The sequence below is a fragment of the Podarcis tiliguerta genome, assembly GCF_965153285.1.
Source record: "Podarcis tiliguerta genome assembly, chromosome: 12".
NCBI lineage: Eukaryota > Metazoa > Chordata > Lepidosauria > Squamata > Lacertidae > Podarcis > Podarcis tiliguerta.
The window spans coordinates 39,146,158-39,157,607 of record NC_139545.1 but is presented as its reverse complement, the minus strand read 5'-3'; the positions used below and the strand labels follow the sequence as shown (position 1 = coordinate 39,157,607).

General features: G+C 44.6%; 1 protein-coding gene across 1 annotated transcript; it reads left to right on the top strand.

Moving 5' to 3' along the window:
• Positions 1-1,661: 1,661 nt before the first annotated feature.
• LOC310661353 (uncharacterized protein) lies at positions 1,662-9,732 on the top strand (the record flags this gene model as incomplete). The annotated part of the gene is made up of 4 exons (XM_083407202.1): positions 1,662-2,367; positions 3,542-4,080; positions 4,936-5,002; positions 6,357-9,732. 4 exons carry the CDS (start codon positions 1,662-1,664, stop codon positions 7,892-7,894), a joined length of 2,850 nt encoding a protein of 949 aa, XP_083263328.1. The 3' UTR covers positions 7,895-9,732.
• Positions 9,733-11,450: the final 1,718 nt, after the last annotated feature.

Sequence of the window (11,450 nt, the reverse complement as noted above, 5' to 3'; positions counted from 1 at the left end):
GATTTAAAGGCTGTCTTCTTCCATCCAAACCTGATTGTTGTTGGTGAAATCCACTAAGGCAGGGATACAGAACCTGTTGAATTGCAGTTCCCATCATCCCTGACCACATTAGCCATGATGCCTGGGGCTGATGGGAGCTGAGTACTACTGAAGGGACAGAGAGGTCACCCATACCTGGAGTAAGGTCCTTTTCTGGATTTTCCTGTTAGGATTTTGAGGGGTGAGGGCCTTCTCTGTGGTGGCATCCAATTGTCAGTTGCAATTGTGGATGTAATCCTTGAGGGAAAGACCATAGCTCAGTGGTAGAGCATCTGACTTGCATGCTGAAGGTTCTGGGTTCAATTCCCAGTGTTCTCCAGGTTGAAACAATGCGGAGATGGTGTCAGTTAGTGTTGACAGTGTAGACCAATGGTCTGACTCTGTATAAGGCAGCCTCCTATGTTCCTATCTGAACCCTTTTCTACTAACAACAATGGCTTTCCTAACATTTTATGCTTTGCTGTTTTGTTATTGTTCTCTGTTTTTAATATCAGTATTGTTTATAGATATTTCTCTCCTCAGGATAAATATGGTATGTCCAATATCCCCTCCTCTATTCTAAGAATCTGGATTTTGTTTTAGGGCATCTGTAAACATTGGCCAGCCTCTGCTCATCAGCCTAGTTAATATTGTTTCAGAAATCCCTGCTAAGATGGGAGAAATGGTTGTTTTGCCCCTATCAAGCACAGCTATCGCATCTTGGGGTGGGGTAGGAACGGCAGTTGTTCTAGACAAACACTTCAATTGGACAGTGACCCTGTGACATCACTGCTTGTGTGGCATAAGACCCTCTAACCACTATGACACAGTGACTTCTACCATTTTTCCCATGGGCCTTTGCAATAATCCTGAGAGGTAGTAGAAATAACAATGGTTGCCTGTCCCACTGGGATTTGCACTTCGTCCACCCAGACTGAGAATTCTGTCCTAACACACCACTGCTTTCTAGTTTCTAACAGAACATCTTTCTTAAAAACTGTTGTTTTCTTTCTTTGATCCTATATGCATGTAATGCTAAACGAAAATATGCCTTAGCATGAATGAGCAAACATGCAGGTTCATAGCTGCTGTATTACTCACCAGTTCCTGCTGCTTCCATGACTGAGGTTTGTATTGCTTTGGGGAAAAACCAAAAGTTATAACCAGGGTTTGCTTTTCATTTACCACCTGTGGTTTTTCTGGGGGAGACGAACATAAGCCTGAGTTTGAACATAAAGCTAAACCAAACCATGGCTTAGACCTGAGTAGACTTGCAGCAGTCGGACTGAGTAAGGTGCTCAGTACTGGAGATCTTCACTCCAGGAATCCGCACACTTGCTGGTTCATATTAAGGCAGAGTGCTACCTGCAAATTGGACCCGTATGCCAATGCCCTAAAAGCACAGACTTGGTCTCTCTTTCCTTGCCCCAGTGCTTTCCTTGCCCCTCTGCTTTCCTTGCCCCTTGCCCAAGAGAGCCAGTGTAGTGGTTAAGAGCGATAGACTCGTAATCTGGTGAACTGGTTCGCGTCTTCGCTCCTCCACATGCAGCTGCTGGGTGACCCTGGGCTAGTCACACTTCTCTGAAGTCTCTCAGCCCCACTCACCTCACAGTGTTTGTTGTGGGGGAGGAAGGGAAAGCAGAATGTTAGCCACTTTGAGACTCCTTAGGGTAGTGATAAAGCGGGATATCAAATCCAAACTCTTCTTCTTCTTGCCCCAGGAACTGCCAAGGTCTCTCTTCCTCTTGCAGGTGACGCTGGAGATGCTGGTGAGACAGCTCCATTGGGCTTTCTGTTGCTGGCTAGGGGTTTGCCTGTGGCTTCTGGCTGGCGAAAGAGGATGCATCGGCGCTGCGCACTGCCGGAGCCCCCCATGCAGCCGGAGCAGTGACAGCGAACATCAGCCCAGCAGACAACACTGCCAGGGCCCCCACTGCTCAGGAAGGGCAAGGCACCCTTCTCGTGCCTTTGCCCACTCCACCACACCTGTGCAAGGGCAGCTGCAACAGCCTCTAGGGGGCAGCAGCCTGGGACATGCTGCCTTGGCCGCCACGAGGGGCGCAGAAGAGAGTTGCTCTGGAGGAGACTGCAGCGCTGGCGCTCCCAATGGCACCGTTCGGGACTGCAAAGGCATTGAGTGCAGGCTGCCTCTGCACATTCGCCAGAAGTCCAGGCCAGCTACCCAGACCATCCCATGCCCTCCAAAACAGGGGGAAGGTTGCCAAGAGCCCACCTTGGTCAGAGCAACTGAGAGGGCAGCCCAGTTCATTGGAGAAGATCTTGCCTACACAGCTTCAGAACTAGGCGGTGCTGCCCTGGGCGTTCAGCTGACCTGTGATGTCAAACCAGGTAGGTGTGGTGTCTAAACTAGGCCAGTTCTAAAATGGAAAACGAGCGAGGTCCCAACTAAAGAGGAATGGCAACTTAAGCTGATGGAATATGTGCAGCATGCGGACTTAACATATAGAATAAGAGAACAAGAAGAACATACGGTTATAGAAGATTGGAAAATGTTTATTGAATATATGGGGGGAACTTGTGTACACTTGAAAACGTTGGCAGCATTAAGATAAATTCAGCAGTGTAAATAAGTTTGGATGGATGTAATAATGGAATACTGAATGGTTTAGTTTATGTAAAATATGCAGAGACTTATGATATGCAAAAAGAGGAAAAGGGAAGTCATTGATATTTTAAGGATGTTTAAATGAATGTTCTAAATGGTAAAACATAAAATTATATATATATAGAGAGAGAGAGAGCCAGTTCAGATCTGTGTTTCTGATCACCTTTCCCGATGTTTCAGTGACTGTTAGCCAAGATGACTATGCTCTGCTTCCGTAGTAATTCTTCTGAATATCAATTGCTAGAAACCACAGGAGGGGAGAGTGCTGTTGTGCTTGAATCTCATTTGTGGGTTTCCCGCAGGCATCTGCAGAGGCGCCAAGTTGCCCCCAAGACTGAGAGTGACCAGCGCACAGCACACGTCTGTGACATGCATTGCGCGACATCTCACACGTTTCCTGACACCCCGCAAACTGGTGCAGTCTTCTGCAACATTGCATCCTCTGGCGGAGCCGGGCCCTGAAGCTGAAGCTCTGCCACCTGCCCAAGGATGTTGTGTGCTGATTCTGGGTGCGAGGCTGGACTTAGCCTGCAACAAATAATATAGCACAGCAACATGCTAAGGCCAATAGAAAAACACATACATAACTAAATGATTCAAGCTTTGAAATATTCTGAACTCTTCATCAGGCAAATAGTGCCTGATGAAGACTTCTGGGTATCAAAAATAGGGTACATCAACTTGGTTTAATGGTAGGACATTTCCCCATATGGATTACACACACACACACACACACACACACGGCTTTGCTTTATTTCTGCCCTTGAATGCTATTTGCTTGCACCAAGCTGAATGCTCCAGCAAGTCCTGTCACACATTCTGGTGACCTCGTTTGATGATGTTTTGAGAAATACCACCAAGGATTTATGTTTTAATGCCAGGTTGTTTGTATTTTAGGGGAAAATGAGGTTCCGTCTGAGGATGCGCTTGTGCTGCAACTTCAGCTTACGAAAGGACAAGAGAAATTTGTCGACTTGCTAAAAAGCCAGCAGGTGGTGATTGTGGATTTACAGCAAAAACTTGCAGAGCAGCAGAGCATGTTGGTGGCTCAGCAGCGGGAAATCGTAGAGCAACACAGGAAAATGTATGAACAAATGGATCTGATCAAGGTCCAGTATGGCATGCTTTTTGACACGGTGAAGCAAATGTCGTTTCAGAGTTTGCAAGAGGATATTCAACATTATTTCGAAGCCAATCTCCAAGGCCTTCAGAACCAAGTCAGAAGTCATCTCCAAAAGTCCTACTCCATGCATAAAGTAGAAGTCGATGCCAAAGTGATTGATGTTGGGGAACCTTTAATGGACTGTGGCCTTTGTGAAAGTGACGAATTTTGTAATTTCCAAAAGACACCCTCGCAGTGTGAAAAATGCACCTTATGCCCTGCTGGCTTTTTCCAGCTGTCTGAGTGCTCGACAAATGCTGATCGGATATGCCAGGTGAAAGATCATTGTGCTCGGAATCTCAATGGTACCTTTCCCCCAAAAAGGAACAGCCCCACTGAAAGGTCACAGACAGACCAACTAAAGTTAAAGTACAAATACAGTGGTACCTCTGGTTACGAACTTAATTCGTTCCAGAGGTCCGTTCTTAACCTGAAACCATTCTTAACCTGAGGTACCACTTTAGCTCATGGGGCCTCCCGCTGCCACCACACGATTTCTGTTCTCATCCTGAGGTAAAGTTCTTAACCTGAGGTACTACTTCCGGGTTAGCGGAGTCTGTAACCCAAAGTGTTTGTAACCCGAGGTGTTTGTAACCTGAGGTACCACTGTACCCATGTTTCAGTATTATATACTTTTGGGTTTCGTTGCATTATTCTTTGTGCAAACGACGTTTATTATGGCTGTAGTCTTATCACTTTTAACTTTTGCCTGTATGCTCCAGCACAAATTACACATTTAACATAGAAAGTTGCCTGATGCTGAGTCCATTTAGGTCCATATTGTCCACACTGATTAGCAGCAGCTCTCCTGGTCTTCAGGCAGGATTATTTCCAGTTCTACCTGGAAATGCCATTAGGGATTGAATCTGGGACCTTCTGCATGCAAGGCCGATAGATGCTCTACCACTGAGCTGCGGCCCTTCACACAATTTATACCTTACTTCCATAAGCCTCTACAATCAGGTCCACATCCAAGTTTGATGGGCCCCTGGGCAAAGTGTCCTGGGTTGGGTCTCCCTCCTCGGTCGATGGACCCTGACCTGGCCACACTGGCCGTTCTCCAAGCAGCACAATGCCCCAGAGCAATGCAACATGTTTGAACCTGACTCTTGTTATCTGTTACTCATAGGATAGAGATGAGTGCATTGAATCACCAAACATCTGTGGAGAAAGGATCAAGTGCCTGAACACTCCAGGTAAGTTGCTGCATTTCTGTGAATGAAGCCATTCATGAAGGCAGGAATGTTCCCTCATGGTGCAGTTTCAAGTGGAAATTGTGGAGTTGGGTTGAAGAGTAAGGGCTTTTAGGACTCTTTGTTAGGAAAAAAAAATCACTTTTATGTTGCAATGCATTATTTCAATTCAATATGATCTCTTTACAAGTGCCGCATTTATAGAATTATTGCAAATAATTTAGTGGCAGCCATACTTAGTCATGAAATATGGGGAGCCCCTCCCAATTTAGTTTGATGATACACAAGTTTTCAGTTACATATATATACCATTCCCTGAACATCCCCTTCAAGCCGCTTCAACAGGACTCACTACACCCTCTAAATTATTTTTTAATTTTGGACTCCCATCAGCTCCAGCCATTGTGCTTCAGAATTATTGCATGCAAATTAAAAATTGGGTCTATCAGTTATATTTGTATGTAAGTAATGGCAATAGTTCAATAGAATTGCATGCAATTTAATCAACACAGAAGCATAGAGCGGTAGAGTTGGGTCATCTAGTCCAACCCCCTGCAATGTAGGGATCTCATCATGCGGTCCCCCATCTAATTTGAAACCACGCTGGCCCCTGCTTAGCTTTGCAAATGTGCTAGCAGTTTTAGAAGGGGATAAATGTTTTTAAAATCAGAGACAGCCCTCTTGGGGTATATATTGCCTCTGCAACATTATGTTTTTATTGTATGGTGCCTTAAGAGCATGGACAGACAGGATATAAATATTTTCAGGTTGTTTGTTGTTTTGGGTGTCAAAAAAGGTTATTTATGTATGCTACTACTGTGGCCCGTGTTTTGTTAGCCCCCAAATAGAAAATGAGCGAGGTCCCAATGGCAACTTAAGTTGACAGACAATGCACAACTTGAAGACTTAATATATAGAATAAGAGAACAAGAAAAACATACGTTTAAAGAAGATGGGGAAACGTTTATGGATTATATGGGAAATAATTGTGTACAGCTGAAAATGCTAACAGCATCAAGATAAATTCAACAGTGTAAATAAGTTCTGACGGATGCAATGATGGAATACTAAATGTTTCTGTAAAATATGCAGGGATTTATTATATGTAAAATGAACCATTGAAAGAGAAGAAGGGAAATCACTTTTATTGTAAGGATGTAAAATGAGTATCTTAAATTGTAAAACAGAAAACTTAGTAAGTTGCTTTGGGTTAGTTTGTGTAAAAGGGGGGGAAAAGCATGACTAATAAGTGCAAATAATAATAATAATAATAATAATAATAATAATAATAATAATAGACTAATAATAATGCAACATGGGCCTGCGACTGAAACTGTATTTCCCTGTGTGTGAACAGGAGGATTCCGATGCCTTGGAATTGCAGCAAAAGAAGCTGCCTTGGGATTGTGCGGAGAAGAGTATTTCTTTAACAAAGAGCTGCAAGAGTGCCAGGCTTGCTTAATGTGTGAAGACAGGGCGGTTGTTCTCCCCTGCTCCACCGTCAGCGACACCGTTTGCTCAACAGCCGGTGAGAACAAGCTGTCCGAGTCCTGGACTGCGAATGTCATTTTACCCATGGCAAATTCTGGCGCTTCTCAAATTTATCCCGGCGTTACCTTGAAGATAAAGGGGAAGCACGAGTGGGAGATCGTCACGGTGGAAGAGAACAGCCTGGTCTTCAAGCAGCACGGCCTAATGTGGGCCGACTTCAATTTTGCCGTGAAACACAACTGCAGGAATTTCCTCCAGCTTGCCTTGAAAGTCAGCAGCCAGGAGGAGGAAGGCTGCGAGCTGAGTGCGGTCCGCATTGAGCAGCCGGAAGGCAAAATCTTCCAGAGCGTCAGTGTGAGCGCCGCTGCGGAGGTAGAGCCAGGCCAAGCTCTCTGGCTGTTTTTGAAGAGCCCCAATCAATTCTGCAACCAAAGTAAAGACTTCAATGTTTACGACCTCAACACACCCCTCAGTTTGCTTTGGTTATCCCACGATACGGGGGCGGTAGCCATGACTGCGCAACTGTCCACCGCGATGCACTACCAAACGAACTACCGGCCAACTTTCAGATTGGTTTCCCTTTCCGACCCTTACATGCTAACCTTGTCCCACGATGGCAGAGCCGTCAAGTTTACGGAAAGGGGCGTGGTGAAGTTCGTTTTGCACCAAGCCTTATACTCCATGGGCCCCACCTGCATCCGCGAAGGGCTTTCCCTGGTGTCTTATCTCAACCGAAACGGCACGAACGCAGAACTAATGACCGTGCACAAGTCTGGCGTCAATTATCGAGACACGTCGATATCTGCCTCTGGGGCCACCAAAGTTGAAGCCGGGGATCTGATTAGCTTTGAGATCCTTTCGCCAGCACAATGCAACATTCGTTATTTTGGAGACAGCTCTGGAATTAGTACGCTGAGCCTCATCTGGATCCCATCTGCAGTTTCCACTGCTCTCTCAGCCTCAGTCTCCGTTAAGGGGCTGCCCACAGGAGCTGTCAGAAACAAATTACTGGATTTTACTCAAGTTTCCTCCATTGAGAAGCAGATCCGTCTGGTTTCTACTGGGCAACTTGCTCAGAAATACTTTGTCTTTACCGAAAGGGGAGTCGCCAGTGTTGTGTTTTCAATAAAGCTGATCCACTCGTGTAACATGCTCCGGGTGACTCTAAATCAGCTCCTGGGTGATCATGGGCAGCCTCATTCAATTGCGCAGCAGGTTGGAGGGCAAATGCCAGAAGGAAGTATCTGGACCAGCGTTGCGCTTCGCTCCTCCTTTGAAGTTCATAACGGTACAATGATATCTGTTTCTCTGGACTGTGTGCGTGGCAGGGTCAACCACGTTGCACATCAGCATGGAACCGGCTTGTCCATTTTATGGGTTTCATCTATCCCAGGAGGAAACTGACTGTTGATAAAAAGTATGGAAGGAATCGGGAAAGGTGATTGGTAAGCTCATGTTGGGCATTTTCTCCTTTCTCCAGCTGCAGTTGAATGGCACAGAACTCGCTCAGAGAACAGGTTAGACAAAACGCAGAATACAGGGATGGGGAACCATTGTTCCTTATCGTTGGCTGAGCTGATGGGAGCTGGAGTCTGCGAACACCCAGAGGGCAGTTTGTTGACTTCCTCTGCTCTGTTGGTAAACTTTTCTAGGGAGTTAAATCAGCTGACTTTCAACAGGACTAATATCTAGCTGAGACATAGCAATGCCTTGGATGTGTAGTTGCCCATTCAAACATTAATAGAGTGATGCTGAAGCCACTTTGCCATAATTTTGAGTGTTACGAAAGGCAGCAAATTGTTAGATCTTCAGTTTTTTATTATTGTATTTTGATGGCTGGGATGGATATTTGTTGGGGCAGGAAGAGAGGCACCATTTGCTCCTCTGCCTCAGGCATCAAATTGTCTTGGACCAACCCTGCATGTAAGTCCATACAATCACCCTGGGAGCCATGCTTCATAGAATCATAGAAATGTAAGAATTAGGAAGAGCTTTGTAGATGTCCAGTCCAAGGCTGGGGACTCCATCTCCCATCTGTTGTAGTCAGATTGGGAAGCTCCACAGGTTCCCTACTCCAGATGTAATCCAACCCCTTGCAGTGGTGGACCTTGCGGTCTCAAATATCAGTGGCACTCTGTGCGATGCCAAAGTTCCCCCCACCCATGCCCCTCACGCTCCATTCCACACCATAGTTGTTGCGCCCCCAAGGCTCGGCACCCAGTGTACCAAACTGGTCATGCTCCCTAAAACCCTCCTCTGCCCCTTGCTTGATGCAGGAAATAAGAAGAGACTTGCAGGATCAGGCCAAAGTAGATGCTTACTGGAAGACCACTAGCAGGACCTAAGCACAACAGCACTCTCCCCACTTGTGATTCCCAGCTTCTATGATTTCTTATGTTATTGCATTGTTTCAAAATCTGTATACTATGGAATTCGACGCAATAAAACACAACATGTAAGAAATAAAAGAAGCAATTAAAATGCAGTTATAAAATCACCATGGATCAAGCCCAGTGCATTGCAATTGCTACAAAAGGCAGGGAAATTGTTAAGGTGTCTGCCAAGACCCTCAGCAATTCTCAAGTAGTCTGTGGGGGCCGTTTGGGAACCACTAGTCTAGGTAACTAATCCTGTTATCAAATCCTCTTATGATCAAGATATTTCTTCTGTTGTTTATTGGGTCCTAGCCGTACCAAAGCAATCCCTCTGCAACCACACAGGCTGCACTAGGGACAGTTGTGACCATTAAAAAAATCAACACACACAAATCTGCTCTGCTTGCATAATTCTCCTCTCAGACTTTGGAGGGTCTGCCAGGAATTGTATGCGAAATAACAGAGAGGTTTGATTTACATCCATTCGCCATTTTATAAAAGGTATAATATTAACCCTCTAATTACTTGTGTCACATTTTACAGATTTTATTGGGATACCTTTTCTATGCTTTAAGACAATTTTGTATATTGGCTAAAGTGTGCCGACATGGGGGCTTTTTCTAGTATATTAATTTAAAGTATGCAAACTGTGACTGTTGTTTTCTTGGTTTTGTGCTTTGTGCTGGGCATTTATGCAGAATATGGAACGTTCTGAAAACTATATTTATGTTTGTTTTTATAGCCAAATATCACTTTAAATATTCTAAAAGCAAAAGCACAGCTCTTGATCTGTTTTTATATATATATATATATATATATATATATTGAATTGAGGGAATTTAATTCAAATAAAAGATTTTTAACTTACTTACTGTCTAATGGCCTGATATGAAGAAGTTGTCTGTAGAGTGGTCCTATTCAGTTGCCTGAGACACCAGTCTTGTGTTCTCCTGCCTATTGTTGGACCAATAGGGATGGCCAGTAGGGATGATGGGAGTTGTAGATGAACAATTTGTGGAAGGCACCAGGTTGGGGAAATAAGCTCCATGTAAAACAGGGAGACTTTCTTCTGAATGGAAGTGTGCAGAATTATGCTGTCACCTTATGCAGGCTCATCTGGAACTGAGCCTCATTGGACTCAATGGGATCACCACCAAAGGATTCATCACTGCTGTTCTTGTAAGTACTTATAGCCCAACAAGACGTAGGGGACCCTACGTCCCTTGACCTGCATTCTATCTGCTGATTATCCCACAGGCATGCTTTCTGGATAGGAATTGTGTAATATTTGGAACTGTCCTTGCCGGTATGGCATTTGCTCAACACAGGTGCATCGCCTGTGCCACTATTTAAGGGTGACTTTCACCTGCTTGCTTCATTGCTGCAAACTAGTCTAGCTAAAGACACCCCTGTGATGTATGCAGAGGAGCTTTCATCTAATCACTTCAAAGCAAATAGGGCCCATCTAGTGATTTAAGCCGGTAATCGCATCTGAATGGCATGACTGCGGCCCTCGCCTGAGAGCAGCATAAAAGCCTTCTGGGAATATTAATAGATGGAAAACAGGTGGCGTCAGAAGAGAGTTACAGATGCTTTGCATCAGACACAAATAAAACTCACGTTCCTTTTGGGAGGCCAAAACTGGACAAGGATTTAGTATATACTATAAAATGTTTTGTTTGGTCAAGGAGACGTTTTGTTGGTTTTATTAAGAAAGAAAGGAGAACGGGGAGGGGGAGGAAATGCATTTATCTTGTGCCAAGTGGTTACAAGTACCTGAAGCAAATGTGTTTTATTTTCATGCTTGGAAGAGCATTAAAATTCTTGGGAGGCAATTTCATTCAGACTTCTGAGTTAATTTATTTTATTCGCTGGATTCAGCTTATTATGCATTGCCAACGATTAAATATTTTGCGTGACAGGAATTGTAATTTTTCCTCTTCGGTTGGAGGTGTTGGAGCTCACAAAATAATTTTAAGCTGAGAAAAGGGAAAAAAACAAACTCATTTACAAGGGCTGTCAATGAGTAGTGTCATAATTTCCATGCACTGTAAATCTATACAGGTCTACTCAGAAGCAAGCCCTATTGAGTTTTGTGTGTGTAGGAAAATGTGTACAGGAATCCAACAGTAACTAAACCCACCTGGGCTGCAAGTCTCTGCCCAGATTCTTACTTGTAAACTCACTGAACTTGATGGGACTTCCTTCTGAGTAAACGTGTAGAGGACTGTACTATTACTGTGGTTCAAGCCCTACCAAATACCGTGGAACTTCCTTCTAAGTAAACGTGCATAGGATTGCATGGAAAGATTCACTAGAAATCTCCCTTCCTTCCTTTCCAGTCTTGCAACAGTTTCCCAGCTTAGCTACCCAGCTAAACAATTACTTGCCTGATTACTTTTTACCTAGGCTTCTATATAGTTTAAACTCTTCTAGTTATTTTGTAAAGGTAAAAGGGACATGGATGGCGCTGTGGTCTAAACCACTGAGCCTCTTGGGCTTGCTGATCAGAAGGTTGGTGGTTCGAACCCACGCGACGGGGTGAGCTCCCATTGCCCCAACTCCTGCCAACCTAGCAGTTCGAA